At 40.8% G+C, this 23757-nt stretch overlaps 1 protein-coding gene across 4 annotated transcripts in view; it reads right to left on the bottom strand.

Moving 5' to 3' along the window:
* LOC122557695 (Wilms tumor protein homolog) overlaps nucleotides 1–23757 on the bottom strand; it is a 94579-nt gene that overhangs the window by 5676 nt on the left and 65146 nt on the right. Inside the window, exons 6-8 of one of the 4 annotated variants that reach the window (XM_043705546.2) lie at nucleotides 2089–2178; nucleotides 896–988; nucleotides 579–676 (exon numbers count right to left, since the gene is read on the bottom strand). In XM_043705546.2, coding sequence (XP_043561481.1) covers nucleotides 582–676; nucleotides 896–988; nucleotides 2089–2178 — 278 coding nt within the window. In that variant the 3' untranslated portion in view covers nucleotides 579–581. The remainder of the gene's footprint in view (nucleotides 1–578; nucleotides 677–895; nucleotides 989–2088; nucleotides 2179–23757) is intronic. The other 3 variants (XM_087996356.1, XM_043705543.2, XM_043705544.2) reach the window with 3 other exon arrangements.

Genomic DNA, 23757 nt, shown 5'->3' with positions numbered 1-23757 from the left:
TTTTCAAACCAATTGTGCATCTCCATAAATTCTGTGAAAGTAGTTCTACCTTCAAGGACAAGGGATTCTTTCAACTCAGTTCAGGTAATTCTGCGAAACATTAGCCAAGGGAACATGGCAGAGTGCTTCCACCAAGAGGAAGCTTGCTCACCGTTAACTAATTTAATTCCAGCACAACCTTTTAAATATTTAAAGGCTCCCTAAGCTTTGGATCTTGCCAACCATTTCCAAATTTCTCTGATCTTAGGTAAACAGAATGCCTCCTTATTGGGCAAATAGAACTTATACATGCTTATGAACTGGGTCTGGAGGTGGTGGAATCGTTACATTCTAAACAAGCATAAAAATAACATTTCAGAAAAACTCATCTTGGAGGGTTTGATGGGCTGCTCTTGAATCCTACTGGTGAAAATTTCACTTGACTTGGTTTCCAAACAAAGCATCAAAGATTATAACAAAATTCTCTTCTGTGTGCACTTTCAGGGTTGGTGGGGTGCAGATTAGGGGTGGGTATTTAAATAAAACAAAAACTGGCATATCTGTCTCTCCCCTTACTACAAACACACTTCTCTGTTGACCTTTCATGGAGTGGCATTGATGGTGGTCATGGAGAAGTCCGCAGGCCCAACCATCCTGCCCTCCCAGCTCAAGGAGGCTGCGTTTCGGCCAGCAGCTCCTGTGGGGAGAATAAAGGGAATCAATTGGTGATAAAACTCATTAGACACCTCATTTTAAGAATTATCCTCTTCTTTTTAAAAGGTTAAGTATTTAGATCCAAAAATAACATTTAGTGCTCAAAGGGTTGACGTATTACGTTAGCAGCGTGAATATTAGCTGTTAAAGTATTAAAATCCGCGGCTAAGAAAGTAAAATGTCAAAAAAAAAGTTTACGCACTTGTTTTACCTGTATGAGTTCGAGTGTGAGTCTTTAAATGGTCAGAGCGGGAGAATTTACGCTGACATGTTTTACACTGGAATGGCTTTACCCCTAAGGAAGGGAACAGAAAGCAATTCTAATCAGCTTAGAAAGTATGCATAAAGACATAGTAAGGACAAAGATGTTAAAGTGCTGAACAGGCAAGTATAAGTGCTTGTAATATGCTAACCTAAGCATATGCTTTCTTCACCACTGGTGCGCAGTGATGTATCCCGTTTACAAGATGTTCTGCAGAAACTTGTCAAAACTCCATTGACAGTATCACTCAAACCTGTTATCTTGACCGTCAATAAGAACAAGGGCAACAGATGCGTGGGGGCACCACCACCAGCAAGATCAACTCCAAGTGATGTAATAGACTGATATGAAAATATATAAATGTTCTTCATTGTTGCTGGGTCAGAATCCTGGAAATGTCTTACTCTAAGCAATTTCAAATACATAGAATACAGGCAACCAAAAAGGCAGCTTCTCAAAGGAGTTGAGAATGGACAATAACTGCTGGCATTGCCAGTCATGCTTATACCCCATGGACAAATAGATAAACACAGGTCTGTCAGAGAAAAGACAGTCAAACATTCTCATTGTAGTTAGCATTCTGCATGTAATACACATTGAGATTGACTTCTACATTCATTACCTGCAAATGTTTTCACCACTGTGTATAGTCTATGCATCAAACCTCAGTGGAGACGACCATAAACAGAAAATAGTGAGACTGTGAAATACATTGTTGCCTGCTATTTTGATCGATGATGTTCTCCTCACCTTCAAGAGGGAGTTATATCTATTCCTGACATGCATCAGATGGAAAATGTCCTTTTTATAGATAGCACTTATTCCATGTGATCTCCCAGATTGGCTTCAATACCTGAAAGGGTCAGACCAAGTTTTACAGTGTATTTTCTTTTGTTACTTGCTCTTGACTGCTTTCTCTTGTGTTGTCTCTCCCAGGAGATTACATGGTTGAGGCGGAAATGATGGGCAAGGGGATATCAGAAGAATTTAGCCATTATAATCCAGCTACCATGAAATGTGGGCAGGCCTGATTTACTAGCTGGTCTTTTCTTGCCCATCAACCATGAATGATCATTAATGATCACACAAACTCAGTGGGTTCAATTACTTTATGAATAAAAAGACATTCTTACCAGTGTGTCTTCTCTGGTGTCGTTTAAGTTGATCTGAACGGGAGAATCGTCGACCGCAGTCCTTGAAATCACACTGATAAGGCTTCTCACCTTATCAGAGATGAAAAAAAATGATTGTATGTCAGATTTGTTATTCAGTTGAAGTAGTGAAAGCATCATTTAAAGTGTTTCTTATGGTATCTTAGCTTCTACAGACAATAACAACTTATGTTATAAAGTGCTTTAACATAGTAAAAGGGGCATTAGAAGAAACTGGACACTGCAATGCAGAGACAGCATCAGGGCAAGTGGTCAAAAGTTTGATCAAAGGGACAAGCTCCAAGCAACAAAGTAAAGGAGAGAGATGTGAGATTTAACATAGGAATTTGGAATTCCAAAGTTTAGTGTCTAGAGCTAAAGAACAGCCACCATAATTGAGTAGCCAGAGCTGGAGGAATGTTTCCAAAGGGCTGTAGGACAGGTGAAAGTTATAAAGAAAGGGATGGGACATAAAACTGGTATTTGGGAATCAACTCCTCTGTCTTGAAAAGGCCTGGAGCACTGATTATATTAGAACTGAAAATTGGTCAGTTTCTGTAACAAACTGTAATAATAGTTTGATTTCTGGGCAATAAGTTCAAAGTTCATGATCTCTGGGAATAATAACTTTATTCTCTACAAAAGCTCTTTTCAAACATCTTAGTGCCAGCTGAGCACCAACATCAGATAGTATTAGTGGCTTCACATACCAGAGAACCACAGAAACATAGAATTGCTAAAGTGCAGAAGGAGGCCATAATGCCTGCACTGATTCTGTTTCTTAATACCAATCTCCTGTCTTTTCCCCACACCCCTGAACACCATTTCTATTCAAATAATCATCCATTGCCTCCTTGAATCCTGCCACCTCCTTACCCTATACATATCACTTTAAATCAATGCCCTCTTATTCTTGTTTTTGTTAACAAGCAGAAACTACTTCTCCCTCTATACTCTGTCTAGCCAACTCGATTTTGAAAACTTCTACCAAATCTCTCAGTTGCCTTCTCTCCTAAGAGGGGCACAGCAATTCAGGCAGCATCCGAGGAGCTTCGAAATCGACGTTTCGGGCAAAAGCCCTTCATCAGGAAGGGCTTTTGCCCGAAAAGTCGATTTCAAAGCTCCTCGGATGCTGCCTGAATTGCTGTGCTCTTCCAGCACCACTAATCCAGAATCTGGTTTCCAGCATCTGCAGTCATTCTTTTTACCTCCTTTTTTCTCTCCTAAGAGAACAATGCCAACTTCAATCTATCCTCATGACTGAAGTTTCTCATTCCTGGAACCATGGAGATATGCAACTTGAGGATAGAAACATGCATTGAAAGGCATATTCCTTTATCTTAGATATATCTATGTGTTTTGTAACAATTGATGTGTGACAATGATTACTGAAAAGGAATCTGCATTTGAAGTGTATTTACCTCTCAGTCAGGGGTTTGTAGCATCAAGCCTCACTCTAGAGACTTGAGCACCTGATCAAATCTGTCATGTCAATGTAGTACTGAGAGTGTTCTCCACTGTTGAAGATGATACATTTCACAAGAAACAGTAAATGGAGGGAAGATGTTGTGAAACTTGAAAGGGTTCAGAAAAGATTTACAAGGATGCTGGCAGGGTTGGCAGGTTTGACCTATAGGGGGAGGTTGAATAGGCTGGGGCTATTTTCCCTGGAGCATTGGAAGCTGAGGGGGGCGACCTTATTGAAGTTTGTAAAATCATGAAGGGTATGGATAGGGTGAATCTGTTTCCCAGGGTAGGGGAGTACAAAACTAGAGGGTACAAGTTTAAGGTGAGAGGGGAAAGATTGAAAAGGGACCAAAGGGGCAACTTTTTCATGCAGAGGGTAGTGCGTTTATGGAACAAGCTGCCAGAGGAAGTAGTGGAGGATGGTACAATTATAACACTTACAAGGCATCTGGATTGATCTGTGAATAGGAAGGTGTTAGAAGGATACGGGCCAAATGGGACTAGATTACATCTCTAAGTCTCTATGACTCTCTCTTTGATGGATGTAAACTATCCCATGGGCAATTTTTTAAGAAGAGTACAGAGGTATGTTCTGGATAATATTTAACCCTTGGCCAATGTGGAAAAAGCAGATATTACAATCATTTATTTAATTGCTCTCAAATGGACCTTGCCGTGCAGAAAATAAGCTACCATGTTTACGACATTATGACAAAGACTACACTTCAAAAGTGCGTGTTTAGTTGTAATGCAGTTCAAGCCATCCTCTGGTATTCAAAATCTTTCTATAAATGCACTTTTTTTTTAAACAGATTCATGTAGAGAACTTAAAATACGCCTGGATAACAGATCAGAAACTGCCCATTTAGCCTGATAGCCAATTCCAGCATTCATATGCAACATGAACTTGTTCCAACCTTACTTCGTCTGATGCTATCAACCTATCCCTTTTTCATTCATGCACCTATGCCACTTCCACTTAAAATCTTCCATGCGATTCAACTCAATTATTCCTTGTGGTGGTCCATTAGGAGTTAAGAGTTTAGTCAATTGCGAAAATATGCAAAATGGTCACTGTATGTTGAGGTGAATGGGGAAAATAGTTAGTAGAACTGACTACATATGAATTACCTAAGGGTTAGGGGTCATGCAACATTTCAGTGTCGATTCAGCTTAATTGATATCATGTATTTACTGCATCTGCCACTGGTGCTGAAAATGGTCGATTAAACCCTGACCACAGGGATTCCCCCAGGAATTGCAGTTCTTTGCAGGAAATGGTCTCTGGGCAGAGTTAAGTCTTTGACATTTTAAACAATTTTTTGTGGTAATGCACTACCCTAAGAAATGAAATTCTAGTTTAAAAAGCAAACTATTGTTCAAAATGTCTCTGTGCTTAAAGCAGTCTGAATTAATACGTATCATTAATAGTCCAGTATAAGGCTGCTTTTTAGCAAATCCAAATGTTTTAGATATTAGAATGAAGCAAAAGACCATTGGATTGAATTAAAATTTGCAGATAATATATGTTCTTCCTTAAAAGAATTATTTAAGTAGTCATGTTTTAAAACATCTGGCTTGGGCTGTGTCAGATGTTATGCTTGGCTATAGTTAGCTATATCTCAAATCAACCTGACGTCTGCTCGCTGCAGTCTTCATCTTCAAACAGCTTTTTCTTCAAGCTTCAGTCTTTTCTGATGAGTTTCTGCAGCAACTAAATGTCAATTGTAGGTCAATTTCATAAAAGCGACATCAGCAAGAGCCGATTTCTGTATCCCCAGGCAGAGTCAGCGGAAAGGCCATTAATACATGCATTTGGCAATACTTTTAAATTATGTTTTAGTTAAAACAAAATGAACCATGAGATTTTTGTCAGGTATGGTGTATCAAGGGACAGGAGGTTAATGCATGGAAGTGGAGTTGTGGTTCAGATTAAGCTATGATCTAAATGAATGGAGGCTTAGACCTGAGGGGCAGAATGGCCTATCTCTGTTTCTATGTACTAACGTTCCTATTTCTCCATGAGTAGCTTCACATTTATATATATTTTGGCACAATGCAACAGCTGTAAGAAAAAAAGACAGCATTTTAATTTTCATAAATCGTACTTTAGTGTTAGCCTAGTCCCAAATAAGAAGCGAGGGCATCCAAATTAGAATACTTTTGAAATTCTGCCCTCATTTCAAACATTTCAATTTATGATAGTTAATCCAAAAATAGAAAATAGGAGCAAACATAGCCATTCAGCCAACTTTGCCACTCAACATTATTGTGCCCGACCCTCTATCTCAATGTCATTCTCCCATTCTCTCCCCATACCCCTTGACGTCTTTAACTTCATGAACTTTATTTATTTATTAACTTTTTTCAGTGAATTAGCCTCCACACTGTTGCTGCACAAAGAGACCTTGGAGTGCAGATTCATAGCTCCTTGACAATGGAGTCGCAGGTAGATAGGATAGTGAAGGTGGTGTTTGATATGCTTTCCTTTATTGGTCAGAATATTAAGTACAGGAGTTGGGAGGTCATGTTGAAGCTGTACAGGACATTGGTTAGGCCACTGTTGGAATATTGCATGCAATTCTGGTCTCCTTCCTATCGGAAAGATGTTGTGAAACTTGAAAGGGTTCAGAAAAGATTTACAAAGATGTTGCCAGGGTTGGACGATCTGAGCTACAGGGAGAGGCTGAACAGGCTGGGGCTGTTTTCCCTGGAGCATTAGAAGCTGAGGGGTGACCTTATAGAGGTTTACAAAATTATGAGGGGCATGGATAGGATAAATAGACAAAGTCTTTTCCCTGGGGTCGGGGAATCCAGAACTAGAGGGCATAGGTTTAGGGTGAGAGGGAAAAGATATAAAAGAGACCTAAAGGGTAACTTTTTATGCAGAGGGTGGTACGTGTATGGAATGAGCTGCCAGAGGATGTGGTGGAGGCTGGTACAATTACAACATTTAAGAGGCATTTGGATGGGTATATGAATAGGAAAGGTTTGGAGAGATATGGTCCGGGTGCTGGCAGGTGGGACTAGATTGGGTTGGGATATCTGGTTGGCATGGACAGCTTGGACCGAAGGTTCTGTTTCCATGCTGTACATCTCTATGACTCTAAATGCCTCCTATCTCAGTCTGACTTGGCCTGTCAAATTTTCTGAGACTGTGACTCCTTGTTCAGGATCCCTCGTCAGGGGAAACATTATCGCCGCATCCAGTCTCTCCAGCCCTGTGAAAACTTGCTATGTTTCATTGAGATCTCCTCTCATTCTTCTAAAACAGTGAATACAGACTCAGTCAACAGCCATATATGACAAACCTACCATCCCAGAGATCAGTGTGGGAGCCTTCCAGAGATCAGTGTGGGAGCCTTCAGTATACTTCTTGTATGGCAAGTATATATTTTATTAAAATAAAAGACCAAAACTGTACACTATACTCTCACCCATAATGTATAGATAAATAGCAAAGAACTGCAGATGCTGGAAATCAGAAATAAAAACAGAAATTGCTGGGAAAAGTCAGCAGGTCTGGCAGCATCTGTGGAGAAAAAGCAGACTATGAGGTGGTCATTCTTACTGATACTGTCATGGACAGATGTATCTGCAGCTGGCAGATTGGTAAGGATGAGGTTGAAAATGTCTTTCCCTCTTGTTGGCTTCCTCACCAGCTGCTACAGACCCAGTCTGGCAGCTATGTTCTTTAGGACATCACCAGGTTGATCAGTAGAACTGCTGCTGAACCTTTCTTGGTGGTGGACATTGAAATCTCCCACTCAGAATACATATTGCGCCCTTGCCAACCCCTGTGCTTCCTCAACATGGAGGAGTACCGATTCATCACTGAGGGAGGACAGTACGTGGAAGTCAGCAGGAGGTTTCCTTGTTCATGTTTAACCTGAAGCCATGAGACTTGATGGGGTCCAGCGTCAATGTTGAGGACTCCCAGGCAACACCCTCCCACCCAAGTGTATACCACTGTGCTGCCATCTCTGCTGGGTCTGTCCTGCTAGTGGGACAGGACATATCCAGAGACGGTGATGGTGGTGTTAGGGACATTGTCCTAAGGTATGATTCTATGAATATGACTATGTCAGACCATTACTTGACTAGTCTGTGAGACAACTGTCCCAATTGTGGCACTTGTCTCTAGATGTTTGTCAGGATGACTTGTTGGGTCAACAGGACTGTTCTTGCCATTGTGTTTTCTGATGTCTTGGTTGATGCCAGGTGGTCCTTTCATTTTGATTTCATTGTTGAGACTTTATAGCGATTGATACAACTAAGTGGCATGCTAAGCCACTTCAGAGGACAGTTGAGAGTTAGCTACATTGCTGTGGATCAGGAGTCACACGTAGGCCAGACCAGGTGAGGATGGCAGATTTCCTTCTCTGAAGACAGTTAGTCTCTTGTTGGAGATTGGTCTTGAGCAGCATTAATACTGTTTGCCACTCATCAATCCAAGTCTGAGTGCTGTCCAAGTCTTGCTGTTTATTGACCTGGAATGTTTCAGTATTTGAGGAGTAGTTATTGGCACTGAACATTGTGTAATTGTTCGTAAACATCTCCATTACTGACCTTATGATGGAGGGAATGTCATTGATAAAGTATCTGAAGATGGTCGGGCCTAGAATGCTACCATGAGTAATTCCTGCAGAGACATCTTAGACTGAGATAATTCACCACCAACACTCACAACCAGCTTCCTTTCTGCTAGGTCCATTTTCCATTGTGTTAACTAAGGGAGAGTGTTAACACTTACTCCTATTGATTGCAGTTTTGTTAGGACTCCATGATGTTGCACTTGGTCAAATGCTACTTTGATGTCAAGGGCTGTTACACTCAACTCATCATTTGAGTTCAGCTCTTTTGCTTATTTTTGAATTAGGCCATAATGAGATCAAGAATTCAGTGTCCTGCAGAACCAAATCTCAGCTTCAGTAACCAGGTTCTGAGTAAATGCCATCTGATAGCACTGTTAATGATATCTTTCATTGTCGTAATGATCAAAAGTAATCTTATGAGGCTAGTTAGACTTTTCCTGCATTTTCTGGACAGGACCCAGCTAGCTAACATTCTAAATTGTTGAATGGATGCCAGCTTGGCGAGAAACGTTGCCAGTTGTAGAACACAGTTCTTCAATATCACTGATGAAATATTATCAGGACTAATAGTCCTTGCAGTATCAAGTGCTTTCAACCATTTCTTAATATCATGTGGAGTGAAATTAATTGGCTGAAGAGTGTCATGTGTCATGCTGGACACCTCAGGAGACTGAATCTGAGAGAGATCTCCACTGGAGTCACCAAATTGTTACAGTGCAAAGGATGATCTTTCAGTGCATCATGCCTGCACCAGCTCTTCAAGCAAGCATCATTTACCTAAAGTCAATTTTCTGCTTTTCTCCCACACCCTTACACACTATTTCTATCCAGGTAAGTAACCCATGTCCTCTTGAATGCCTCAATTGAATTTACCTCTTCTACACTTCCAGGCCGGTATTCCATATCATAACTACTCATTATACAAAAAGGCTTCTTCCACATCACCCTTGCATATTTTGCACATCACTTTAAATCTATGCCCTCTTTTTCCTGTTCTTTTTACAAGCAGAAACAACTTTTCCTAATCTACTCAATCCAGCCTACTCATAATTCTGGAAACTTCTATTAAATCCCCTCTCAGCCTTCTTTGCTCCAAAGAGGACAGTGGAGAAAGTGAGGTCTGCAGATGCTGGAGATCAAAGAAGAAGGGCCTGTGCCCGAAACGTCGAATCTCCTGTACCCTGGATGCTGCCTGACCTGCTGTGCTGTTCCAGCAATAAAGTTCCAAAGAGGACAGTGCCAATTTCTTCAATGTATCCTCATCACTAAAGTTTCTTATTCCTGGAACCATTCTTACAAATCATCTGCACACTCTACACTACATTTTCATCTTTCCTATACACTACACTGTTCACAATATTACAGCTGAGACCTAACAAAAGTCTTATACAGTCAGTTCTGCTATTATGTGATAGTTCCAATCTCGTGTAATCCTGTGTTAAAATAAAATTATGTAATAGCAGCACCATTTAAACCAATGGGACCGGAATCTCATTATAACCAACACATGCTTTAGAATTTTGCACTTGAGAAACAGTATCCCCAGTCCATCAATTGCTTTATAGTGATTTCATGTTAATAAAACACACATTATAGCAGAACGACCTGTACATGTCAACATCACCTCCTTGGTCTATGACCCCATTAATATATACAAGGACATGATGTTCTTTTTAACTGCTCTCTCCAATTGTCTTGCCACCTTCAATGATCTGTGCATATATGCACCCAGGTTCCCCTTTAGAATTTTACCGTCTATTTTACATTGTCTTTCTTCTGATCATTACCTCACACTTCTCTTCATTGAACCTCATCTATCAACTATCCACCCACTCCACCAAATTTATAGTGTCCTTTGGAGTTCCACACTGTTCCTTCACAGTTTACAATTTTTCCGAGCTTTGTGTCATCTGTAAACCTTGAAATTGTTCACCAGGATCCAGATCATTTATGTATCTGGGAAAATTAGGGTCTCAATCACTTTTTAAAAATTCACTTGACTGGCCAGATTTATTCTCATCCTTAGTTGCCCTTGAGAAGATGATGATGAGCTGCTTTCTTAAACACTGCAGTCTGTGTGCTGTAGGGAACTCACTACAAACATTTCTTCAATCTGGAAAATATCCATTGACCATTACTCCCAGTTTTCTATCACACCTAATTTTGTATCCATATTGTTACTGTCCCTTTTATACCAAGACAATAACTTTCCCCACAAGTCTGTTGTGTGGTACAATATCAAAGGACTTCTGTTGGCCCAGGTATACTACATTAGCAGTTTTAACTTCATCAAACCTTTCTGCTACTTCCTCAAAATACAGAAACATGGGAAATAGGCGCAGGAGTAGGCCATTCGACCCTATGAGCCTATGAGCCTGCCCTGCCAATCAATGTGATCATGACTGATTATGCAGCTCAGTCCCTTGTTCTCACTTTCTCCCCATAGCCTTTGGTCCCTCTAAATATAAGAGCTATATCTAATACCTTCTTGCACCCATGCAATGTTTTGACCTCAACCGCTATCTATGACAGAGAACTCCAGAGGGTCACCACCCTCAGAATTAAGAAATGTTTCCACTCATTTCAAGCGTAAATGGTCTACCTCATATCCTTAGACTGCAATGCCTGGTTCCAGACTCACCAGTCATTGGGAACATTTCTCTCGTTTGAGTTTAAACATTTTTTCAGATCACCCTTCATTCTTCTAAACTCCAGTGAATATAACCAATCAAGTCTCTCTTCATATGTCAGTCCTGTTGTTCTAGGAATCAGGATTAGTGGTGCTGGAAGAGCACAGCAGTTCAGGCAGCATCCAAAGAGCTTCGAAATCGACGTTTCAGTCTGGTAAACCTTCTTGCACTCTTTCTATAGCAAGAGCATCCTTCCTTAGAATAAGGAGACCAAAACTTCAACAATATTCCTAGTGTAGTCTCACCAAGGACACTGTACAATTGCAGCAAGCTATTCCTGTTTCTATATTCAAATTCTTCACTATGAAGGTCAACACACATATTGCCTTCTTCACAACCAGCTGCACTTGCGTGCTTACTTTCAGTGATTTGTATACAAGGACATCCAGGTCTAACTGTAACTCCCCCTTTCCCAAATTATTGCCATTCAGATAAGCGTCTTCCTCTGCATCGTCAACACAATTCACCCTTCCACACAGCTTTGCTCCATTTGCGAACTGAGAGATTACATTTAGTTGTCTGATCTAAATCATTAATAAAATTGCGAATAGCTGCAGCCCAAGCATTGATGCCACTGATTCCACACACATCCGAGCACTGCCTCCCACTCATAAAAAAACCTGTTTATTACTATTCTTTGTTTCCTGTCTGCCAAACAATTCTTCATCCATGTTAGTACATTATATTAAATCCTTTAATTTTACAAACAAAACTCTTATGTAAGACCTTACTGAAAACCTTCTGAAAGTGCAAGTAACTCACATCCACTGCTTTCCCCCTTATCAATGCTACCAGTTATATTCTTGAAAAATTCCAATTGATTTGTCAAGCATGATATCCCTTTCAAAAATCCATGTTGGATTAACTCTAGCAAATTAGTTTAAATATAATTTCCTCTTTGGAAATCCATGCTGACTCTTCCTAATCAACCCATCTTTTCGCATGTGACTACTGTTAATATCCTAAATAATTCTAGCTGAAATTCAAAATACTTCACTTTTGTTTTGTGCACTGATGTGCATTAAGATTGTGAATATTTTTGCAGCCTCTTCCTCTGGTTTATTGTTGAATGCCCAACGCCGTTCATGACTGTGTGGCAGGACAACAAAATTTTGATAATTTGTTGGGGAAATCGCTTCATACTGTCACATATTGCTTCCACTATTTGGAATGCAATGCACCTTCCGTTGTAGCTTCATTGAGTTGATGCGAGGCATGTTTTCAGCCAATACCTCATGTGCATTGTCAGCCCTACCTTGTAATGTTGTAATGTCTGTAACCAGTCACTTTTGATGCCAATTTCTAGATCAAAGATGTTTTAGCAGTAGTCAAGTCCATTTTATCCAACCAAATTACCCTTCACCCATACACATTAAATTCACTGATTAGAATTTACAAAATACCTCACTGGTTAAATAAATGTTTAGTAGTTCCAAACTTAAACATTACTAAAAGGAGACATGGAGTTGAAACCTTTTGCCTTGTACTCTGTGGGACAAGAATGCAAGATACAAGCCTTGGAAAAGGAGCATCAATTTATACAATATGAGAACAGGTAGGTTGTGCCACTATCAATGTAGAGATGCAGGAGGAATAATTTACTGAGAATCTTTTTGGGATTGAATCATATGTTTTACTGACTAAGTCAGAGTTGCACGATTTCTTTGGAGGCATTTCTGCCACAAGGCTTGGTGAATTTTCTCATTGTAATTTTACCAAACTCACCTCATTAACTGCATACCCTGCACCAATAGCATCCTTCATGTCTGATTCTGGCCCCAACTTACCCCTTTTGCCATTCCCAGAACAACTTGCCACTCAGTGGATATTAGTCAAAAAATGAGCATCCTTAAGCCTATGGCCATCCTTACAAGGCTGCTGTGCACCTGGACAAACACTGGTATTCTGAAGGTGCCCTGCAGTCAAGGACATTTGCAGACGATGTTAGTGAAAGGAAAGATGACACTCTGATTCTCCAAAAGGGATCTAGATGTCCTGCTAGACAGGATGATACAAAGGTGAGGCAGTATTGTCCAATACGATCTTTACAGTCTGGAGGAATGACTAGCAGTGTCAGAAGAAAGTCAGTGACCTTGCCTGCTACATGAGGGAATGTGTCACGTGCTTCTCTGCGCTACTGCACACACTCACTCTATCTCTGCTATCCTACCCACTGCCCAACAACACTCATGTTCTACTATTCTCACTAGTGCCTGCAATATCTCGACCTGACTCACTCTCATCTCCCATAATCTCCAACAGCACTAACCCAGCATGACTTCTGTGCGGCCTACTCACTCCCTTAGAACACTTTACCTTCTTGTACCCACCTTCAGTAACAGTGAAGTTATGTGGTCCACTTTGATCTCATTCAATTCTTCCCTTTCATTACAAGAGGAGAAAATCTATAACAGGGCAGAAAGAACCTGTATGGATGAAGGGGTGCTTGATATTAAGCTCTCACCCCATAAGAGGAGAGAATCCTAGCCCTTACAGGAGGAGACTGGAACTGGTCCAGCAGGGATGTCAAAACATCCATGTTCCACCAACAAAGTAAGCATCACTTTTTATTCAACTGAAGCTCACACAGTAACCTCACTGTCAGTGTCACTCATTGGCACATCACTTCTAAAACCACTGGTCAGAAGAAGAGTCAAACTGTGCTTGAAATGTTAACTCTGTTTCTCTCTTCACAGATGCTGCCAAATCCGCTGAGTTGCTTCCGCACTTTTTGTTTTTATTTCAGACTTTCAGTATTTTACTTTTATTTGCGGGCAATGCATTAGAATAGCCAGAGATTATGGATCCCCACATCTCTGTGTTTGTATAGTTCATGGTTCTCTCCCTTTAAAAGCCTGAACATCATTGGATCCCTGAAGTCCCACCCTCACAGGCTGAGTCACTTACCCCACCCTCTCCAACTGTGGTCACAGCCATTTCTTTCACTGTCGCCTACTTTCGATTTCCAAGATGACAGAGGGTAACTACTCTTCAGGAGGAGATAGTTTTCACCATCCATTTCTATACGTCAGTGAGGTCCCAAACTTCAATGTCCCCAGATTCCAACCCAACCTTTCTGAATATTCCTGCACTCTCTACCTTTCCCATCCAGTCCCTGCATTTGAGACAATCATGTCAAGTGTGGTGTCAAACTGTGACCTCCTTGAAGCCAGGGTGCTCCTGACAGTGAACGAAACCACCCCCTCTCACATGATTCCCCTTCTTATCCATGTTTTACTGTATCTGTCATTGCAGATACAGGTTCCACCCCTTAATATGGACCTACATGGACTTCAGCGAGGAGAACTTCCGTAAGACAATGAGACATGGCTGGCTGCTTACTACACATGCAGTGTGTTTGACATTGAAGCTACTGGCACATGATGTAGGTGTGAGATTGACTTAGTGCACTGCCATATGTTAAGATGACCACCCCCTTGACTGAGGAATGTTGACCAGAAAAGCAAAGCAACATATCTGGTTGTGTGACCACCGACCACCCCCCACCCCCACCCCCACCCCCACACCTTCCCCTCCCCCCGCCCCCGACCCAACCAAGGCGAGGCATGGATGCTGGGAACTTGCAGGTAGGTAGTAAGTGAGTGAACAGGCCAGCAGCCCAGAGATTCAGCCTGATCCAGACCTTCAGTTGGGTGTCTGTTTTGTCTGCAGCAGCCTTTCAATGTTGATGGGCAGTCTATGCTTCACAACACAAGTCTATGCTTCGAGAGCACCCTGCCAGCACCAGTGGTGCCATGATGGTCATGAGGGGTTGACAAATGCTGGATGCCAACGTCTGTGGATAGAGTGTGCATATGACTGGAGCCCCTTGATCATACCCTGAGGTGCTATTTGTCCGTATGCAACATGGAGATTCGTCAGAGCAAGCATAAAGCTGAATTTTTCAGGTACCTGCTCCGGTTTCTCCATCAAGTTTTCTTAAAGTCTAGCTAGTTTAGTACATTTGGTAAGATAGAAAGCAGAACTTTAATAAAATGAGTGTTCCTTTAAGATCCTAAGACACTAAGACTTAGGAGCAAAAGTCGGCCATTCAACCCATCAATTCAACTTGAGATCATGGTTGAACATGGTAATCACCTTTCCCATATTACACTTGATTTCCTTACAGATTGAAAATGTGTCTATTTCCGCTTTGAAATATACTCAATGATCCAGCTTCGACAGCCCCTGCAGTAAAGATTTCCACAGATTCATCTGAAAAATCTCCATATTGTGTACGAACAAACAGCACCTCAGGGTTTCAGCCACATGCACATCCTATCTACAGACATTGGCATCCAGCATTTGTCAACCCTTCATGACCATCATGGCATCTCTTTGAAACTTTTCCTCCTCATCTCTATCTAAATAGGTGACTCATCCAATTCTGCCTTCGATCTCACCTTAGCCCACTTCTCTACAACCGCTATAAGATTCCACTTTTTGTTCTCAGATCAGGCAAGTAGATACTGATTGCCTGATTAACATTCATCAGTATATGTATTCCTACAGTTCCACCTGCTACAAGATACCTCCATTCCTGATTAAGAGCTTTTGCCCGAAACATCGATTTTCCTGCTTCTCTGATGCTGCCTGACCTGCTGTGCTTTTCCAGCACCACTCTAATCTAGACTCTGGTTTCCAGCATCTGCAGTCCTCACTTTTGCCACAATGTGAAAAGGCCCTAACCATTGGAAGCTTGATGCTGAGATAAGGCAGATTAAAACCATCTTGTTTGAAAATAGCTCCTCTGATCGAATCATCGCTCATTGTATATCACAAATGCATAAAAGGACCTATATCCATCACCATTGGCCCTGAACAGTGTCTGGTCTATGCTAGATTATCTTGGAAGGTAAATATGCCTCAAAAGTTTTAGCAACACATAATCTGTCTCATATCGATACTTTGCAGTGAACACCCAGATGCTTTTCACAAAAGAAACAAGCCTTAAAGATATTTTGCCTACCACACAGATGAATAATATGATATAAAGTTTCAGTGTTAGCTTGGTGCTAGGTTCGTCAGCCATACATCCCAGTGACTGGCATATTGTATTCAAGCACATATTCCATTGAACAACAGAGAAGTCGATTGTGCTCAACTAGCCCACGTTTGCAGGTCTCGGAACACCATGTCCAACATTAGATATGCTTCTGCTAATGGACAACATTTATTAAATAATTTGGACTGTTCTAAGAATTACATTGGAAACCTATTTAAAAGGCTGACCTTGTAGTGTGGCTCATCTATATGTGCTACAGCTGAAGGGTATTAATGTGTAAAAGCCACGAGGCAAACTATGAGGCAAAAGGAATTTGTACACACATGGTAAATTTTTGTTTGGGAAAGAGATCGTGGAAACTGCTAATCTGCTGCATTCCAATCAAACCTACGTGCTTGGTCTGACAGATAATGTTCTTGCTGTAATTCTTTGACAATGATAATCTAACACTCAGCAACTTCTCATGCTGATTTCTTGTGACCTAGTCCTGATGAGTATGACAAAAAGCTTTAGGTTGGTTTTAGCAATGTTAAGCCTCATTGATTGTAAAGCATTTTGGCATTACTTGAGAGGGTGAAATGTTTTCTTTCTATTCCTAATTCTACTGAGTTGAAATCATGTTGAATAATCTTATCAAGCGAGAGTCTTTAATCTGTGTGGAGTTGTCTCAGTGGATCAGATGAGGTGATAATCCACTATTACTGCTATGGGTTAAAGGCATGGACAAGGGAAGAGCTTACAGAGTCAGTTGTTTCAGAACTAGATAAGCATATGTTTTCCTTTTCATTTTCTGGTTGTATTTTCATTTATGTTCTATAATGTCTCCAAACTAGACTTAATTTATGCTTATTTCTTTCATTGAAGCCTTGGGGGAGAAATGATGGATGAGCACAGACACAGAGAGAAAGACTGAGGCCTCAAGGTACAAAATGAAAACTCAATGGACAGTGCAAATGTGACTTGATTTCAGTGCAGGTCTTCATGTTAATAGAGAAATATGTTTTTGTTCCACAGTCAATGCAACTGGAAGGATACCAAACTTCCCCTGGAACTGTCAATACATATATTTGTCATAGATTTGAATCATCAACTAATACCTAATAGTTATATTTTACTGGATTTCCTGAAAGCAAATAATGGTGTCAATACCTTGCCATAAATTGTCGATTTTTACTTCCATTTGGCCTATCATATCTGTACTAGCTCTGTGAATAAGCTTTCTACTAAATTCCATTCCTCCTTTTTCCCCAATCTCCTTCTTTTGTTTTTCAGTTATTAGTCCACTGAGTAAAATGATTCTACTTCAAATGATGTTTCTGATAAAGTATTTAACTTTCCAAAGATTCTCAAGTAATTTCCTAACTTCTCCCTTATTTCTATAACATTCACATTAATGTATCCTCTAGATAGGGACTCACTGAGCAAGGAAAATATATTTTCTCAATTTACCTTTAATAAAATATTAAAGGTAATAAAAGCATTCATTTCACAATACATTTGAACAAATGCTTTTCGATATTATCTTTTCTAGTTCGTAAAGGTACTTACTAAAGCTATTCTAGTTACATTATTGCACAACTGAAAATTTGCAGTTTCTTCTAAAAGTTGAACCATCATAAACAGTACAAAGATTAAGTCAGTGGCCAACAGAGTATCATGTTGCAACAACTACTCTATTTGTAAGATCAGTTTTGTAAAAGAAAAATGATAACAACTTGTGCAAAGGGAGGACTAATCATCCCTTGCAGTTAAAATTAAAAATAAACATTGGCATGAGAATGGTCAAAAGTCACAAATAACTCATAGTGGAATGTTTTTCTGACAGCTTCAAGAGGAAATGCCAGTAGCGTGTGGAAAAATATTCCCATAAACTCATCACTTTCTGGAATTGGTCAAGTCTAAATCTTTCGGTGGATGGTAAAACACTTTACTGACTGTGCCCTATGCCCACGACAGTGGATAAATTAGGGAGGGACCAAGAACATCAAATTTAACTGCTATGTTATCATCCTTAGAGTCAATTGGGCAATCTCTTGCTAGCCTCTGCCATTTCTGTTTGGTTTAATTTATACTAAAAATGTTTTAATATTCCCCATAGACTCTGTTCCTGCTAGAGCCTTTCCTTCGTCTCCGCCGCATCTGCTCCCAGGAGGACCAATTCCAATACTGTACAACCCAGATGGCCTCCTTCTTCAAAGACCGCAATTTCCCCCCAGACGTGATCGACGATGCTCTCCACCGCATCTCCTCCACTTCCCGCTCCTCCGCCCTTGAGCCCCACTCCTCCAATCGCCACCAGGACAGAACCCCACTGGTCCTCACCTACCACCCCACCAACCTCCATATACATCGTATCATCCGTCGCCATTTCCGCCACCTCCAAACGGACCCCACCACCAGGGATATATTTCCCTCCCCTCCCCTATCAGTGTTCCACTCCCTCCGTGACTCCCTCGTCAGGTCCACACCCCCCACCAACCCAACCTCCACTCCCGGCACCTTCCCCTGCAACCGCAAGAAATGCAAAACTCCTCCCCCCTTACTTCCCTCCAAGGCCCCAAGGGATCTTTCCATATTCGCCATAGATTCACCTGCACCTCCACACACATCATTTACTGCATCCGCTGCACCCGATGTGGCCTCCTCTATATTGGGGAGACAGGCCGCCTACTTGCGGAACGGTTCAGAGAACACCTCTGGGACACCCGGACCAACCAACCCAACCACCCCGTGGCTCAACACATCAACCCCCCCTCCCACTCCACCAAGGACATGCAGGTCCTTAGACTCCTCCATCGCCAGACCATAGCAACACGACGGCTGGAGGAAGAGCGCCTCATCTTCCGCCTAGGAACCCTCCAACCACAAGGGATGAACTCAGACTTCTCCAGTTTCCTCATTTCCTCTCCCCCCACCTTATCTCAGTCCCAACCCTCGAACTCAGCACCGCCTTCCTAACCTGCAATCTTCTTCCTGACCTCTCCGCCCCCACCCCCACTCCGGCCTATCACCCTCACCTTAACCTCCTTCCACCTATCGCATTTCCAACGCCCCTCCCCCAAGTCCCTCCTCCCTACCTTTTGTCTTAGCCTGCTTGGCACACTTTCCTCATTCCTGAAGAAGGGCTCATACCCGAAACGTCGATTCTCCTGCTCCTTGGATGCTGCCTGACCTGCTGCGCTTTTCCAGCAACACATTTTCAGCCATGTTCAAACAAACCTATACTTAAAAAAATCTGCTGACCTCTTGCCCTTTCATTTCATTGTTCAGTGGGTGATTTTAAATTTATGGCTTCTAGTTTGTGACTCAATGATCAATGGAAATAATTATTTCAGTTTTGAAGCTGTCAGAGCCCTTCATAATGCTGAACCTCTCTATCAAATGTCTTCTTAATCTTCCCTATTCTAATAAAGAAACCTCTAATGGAATTTTTTCATCTCCAGCATCATCACAATTAATCTCTTTTGCACCTTATCAAGGGCAAAGACACAATTGAACAGATAGCCAGAACTAGACACACAGCAGCCTCCCCAGAGGTATGTAGTTTGTTAATTATAAGTCATAATTATCTTATCTGAAACATGCAGCTCGATGAAATGGAGTTTCTGCTCTGAAGGTACCTTTTTAAACCAATCTCAGCTCTAAAGTTTGCCAGATTTTTCCTTATGTTGGTGGCTGCCTCAAGGAATGTATGAACAGTTAAGAATAAAGGAGGCAGCAATTGCAGAATAATAGCGACTTCGTGGGTGGCACAGTGGCACAGTGGTTAGCACTGCTGCCTCACAGCGCCTGAGACCCGGGTTCAATTCCCGCCTCAGGCGACTGACTGTGTGGAGTTTGCACGTTCTCCCCGTGTCTGCGTGGGTTTCCTCCGGGTGCTCCGGTTTCCTCCCACAGTCCAAAGATGTGCAGGGTCAGGTGAATTGGCCATGCTAAATTGCCCGTAGTGTTAGGTAAGGGGTAAATGTAGGGGTATGGGTGGGTTTCGCTTCGGCGGGTCGGTGTGGACTTGTTGGGCCGAAGGGCCTGTTTCCACACTGTAATGTAATCTAATCTAATCTAATCTAATCTTAACAAAGAGAGTATTCAGATTTTGACTTAAAATAGATTGCATGCAAATTCACGCTCGTATCTTTCCCAATCATGTTACATAAGAACATAAGGAGTAGGAGCAGAAATAAGCCATTCAGCCCTTCAAGTCTGACCCACCATTTAACAAGGTCACGACCAATCTGCCCCAGGCCTAAATTTCTCCTTGTCCCAGTTTATGATAGCCCTAAACTCCTCATATTTAAAAAAATCTATCTACCTCTGCTTTAAATACTTTCAGTGCTAGCCTCCACAACTTTTTGAGGTCGAAAATTGCAGATACTCAGTACCCTCTGGGAGAAATTATCTTCACATCTCAATTTTAAATGGGTGTCCCCTTATGCTGTAACGATGTCTTCCAATTTGAGATCTTGTCGCTAGTGGAGACATCCACCCAATATCTATCCTGTGAAGCCCTCTCAGAATCTTGCCTGTTTCAGTCAGATTATCTTTTATTCTTCTAAACTCAACAAATAAAGGCCAACTTGTAAACCCTTCATCCCAGGAATCAATCGAATGAACCTGTTTTGAATTGCCTCTAATGTCAGAATTCAGGGTCCAGAACTATACACGGTATCCCAGGTGTGGGCTCACCAACATCATGTGCAGTTGTAATAAGACTTCAGTATTTTTAAACTCCAACCCATTACTATGAATAGCAAAATTCCATTTACCTTCTTAATTACTTGCTGCACCCAGAAACATTGGTGCTGCACTCTTTTGGAGACATAGAACATAGAACATAGAAAAATACAGCGCAGTACAGGCCCTTTGGCCCTCGATGTTGCGCCGATCCAAGCCCACCTAACCTACACTCGCCCACTATCCTCCATATGCCTATCCAATGCCCGTTTAAATGCCCATAAAGAGGGAGAGTCCACCACTGCTACTGGCAGGGCATTCCATGAACTCACGACTCGCTGAGTAAAGAATCTACCCCTAACATCTGTCCTATACCTACCACCCCTTAATTTAAAGCTATGCCCCCTCGAAATAGCTGACTCCATACGTGGAAAAAGGTTCTCATGGTCAACCCTATCTAAACCCCTAATCATCTTGTACACCTCTATCAAGACTGTTCACTTAAATTTGAGTCTGCCTTTTGATTCTTCCTAACAAAGTGCATTATCTCATTCTTTCCTACATTAAATTCCAACTGCCAAGTTTTTGTCCACTCATTCAACTAATCTACTTTCTTTTGTGTGTTCCTTATGTCCTTATCAGAACATGCCCTCCTATCTATTTTTCTATCTTTGGCAAACTTGGATTCGTTACACTGCCCCCTCCTCCACATCATGAATATAGATAATAAATATCTGAGGATATAGAACTGTTCCTGTGGCACTCCACTAGCTATGTTTTTCCAACCTGAAAAAGACCCATTAACCCAGAATCTCTCTCTTCAATGAGTTAACCAATTGTCAATCCATGCTCATACATTACTCCAAATACTGTGAACTCCAATCTTGTGCAACAATCTTTATATCATGCTATGTCAAATTCTTCTGGAAATCCAAATACTACATCGGTTGATTCCCCTTTATCAACTTGTTATATCCTCAAAGGTCTCTAGTAAATTGGTCAACATGATCTCCCTTTCACAAAACTATGTTGTCTCTGTTTGTGATTATGTTAAGTGTCCCAAGTTTTCTTCCTTTATAATGAACTCTAGCAATTTCCCAACAGCAGATATTAGATCAATTGACTTATTGTTTCTTGCTTTTTATCACTCTCCATTCTTGAACAGAGACCTTAGCAGTTTTTGTCACATTAACAGTTTTCCAATCTGTTGAAACTCTTCCAGACTTGAGTAAGTTCTGGAATATTTCATCCAATGTCTCCACTATCTCTGCATCTACTTCCTTTAAAACCCTTGGATGCAAGCCATCAGGGCCTGGTGACTTGCCTCCCTTTAGTCCCATTAGTTTATCAAATACTTTGTCCCTCATAATAGAGGCAAATTAGATTAAAAAAGAGAAAAACAAGTCTGAGTGTTGGAATGCACTTGATCATTTAGATGACATCACAAATATAATTACTGTGTGCAGTAAAATCGTAAATGTGTTTACGAATGTATTTATGATTTTATTACAGATAGTGGATAGATGAAATGCCCTTCTTATAAGTGCAAAAAACAACAAGTTATGAATATCAAAATATAAATGCATACACACCCTCACCCCAGCTATTTTCTTTTAAATTGATGTGTATAGTATTTCCAGCTTGTCAGCAAGCTTATTCCATTTGATTTTCCCACTAGAGTTCTTACTTCCTGATACTGACAGTATTCTTCATGTCCTGCCAGGACTCATCATTATTGCAGCCATTGATTCTCATCAACCAAATGGTGCTCATAACGACAAAAGATTATTTTCTTCTCTTCTGTGTGATTTTAATATTAGATTTCAGTTGTTGCTCATAGCAAAAGAGTGTTTTAACAGCTATTAAATAAACTCCATTACGTTTCTTTACAATCTTCTTGTAGCAAGTACATAAAGAACAGATCTTGGCCAGTAATATCATGCGATAAATAAAGCTGCCTTTGGGGTTAGGAGATTGGGATTTTATCCTTGGCAGGCATTTAAACCATTAATAGCCATAAGTTTTTTAGACATTTGGCAAAATTTCAAATAGGAAATTTGGATTTGAAGGTAATATGTCCCAAATCTCCCCATTTGCTGGAAACAATCCTGGATAAATATCTCCATTCATGAGGCAACAATAACTCACTTGTACCTTTGTCACTCATGAATTACTTATGGAGATATTTATCGTATTACCATAACATATTCTACTTAGAGTACTTGGGTAAATTTACAACTCAGTGTTACAGCCCAGGAATATCAGCTGAAGTTGTTTTTGATGTCACCTTGCCCTTGAGATGCTGTTTTTATGGAAATATGATTTTTATTTTTATTGGTGATTCCCCAAATACGCATTATAAATTACATCCCATCCTTTTTAGTGAGCGACAGTGGGAGAGTTCTGAGTGGAGTGCCAGGAATTGTTACTTTGTTATTCCTACTGTTTCCATTTTTGAATTACAAATAGACTGGTAAAATGTATAGATGATACTATATTAGAAAGTAGCCTTGAAACATCTAACTGGGACTTTTAAATATGTAAATGGATGATAAATTTAACATGGATTAGTGCCTAATGGATAACTAAATGAGCATTATCAGCAGTTCATAAATTATATTGAAACAGTTAGGGGTAATGTTAAAAAGAAATGTTGGGATTTTTGAAGGCCTAAATTTCAGCATCTCCAGTCACTGTGAACAAACAAACAACAAAGCAAATCACATTCAAACTATGCTGTGTCTTAATCAGAACTATCTTGAATACTGCAAAAAAAGCCCTACATTTATATGGTGCATTACACAACCTCAGGATGTCCCAAAGCACTTTACAGCAATGAAATGCTTTTGAGGTTGTAATGTCTTCAGGTAAGTAAATGTGGCAGTCAATTTACAGGCTCCCACAAACAACGTGATAATGATTAAGTAATCTATTCTCTTTACATGATCAATGCAAGATAAATATTGGTTAGGACTTCAGCAAAAATATCCCTGATCTTTTTGAAATTAATACCACTGTCATTTCCATATAAGACAGCAGTGGGGCTTTGGTTTAATTTCTTATTCATACTGCGTGAAGCATCAGCCAGGATTTCTTGTTTGCAAAACATTAACTAGAATTAGCTTTGAATCCATAGCATCCTAACTCAGAGATGACAGTGCTACCACTTCAATCATAGCTGTATGTGTCTAGGTCTAATCCCTCGTATTAGGGGAATCATCGA

The sequence above is a fragment of the Chiloscyllium plagiosum genome, unplaced genomic scaffold (assembly GCF_037043375.1).
Source record: "Chiloscyllium plagiosum isolate Xiang-an unplaced genomic scaffold, Cpla_swu_hap1 HiC_scaffold_18, whole genome shotgun sequence".
In the NCBI taxonomy this organism is placed as follows: domain Eukaryota; kingdom Metazoa; phylum Chordata; class Chondrichthyes; order Orectolobiformes; family Hemiscylliidae; genus Chiloscyllium; species Chiloscyllium plagiosum.
The sequence above is the reverse complement of the archived record's forward strand: the minus strand, read 5'-3'. Positions and strand labels throughout refer to the sequence as shown.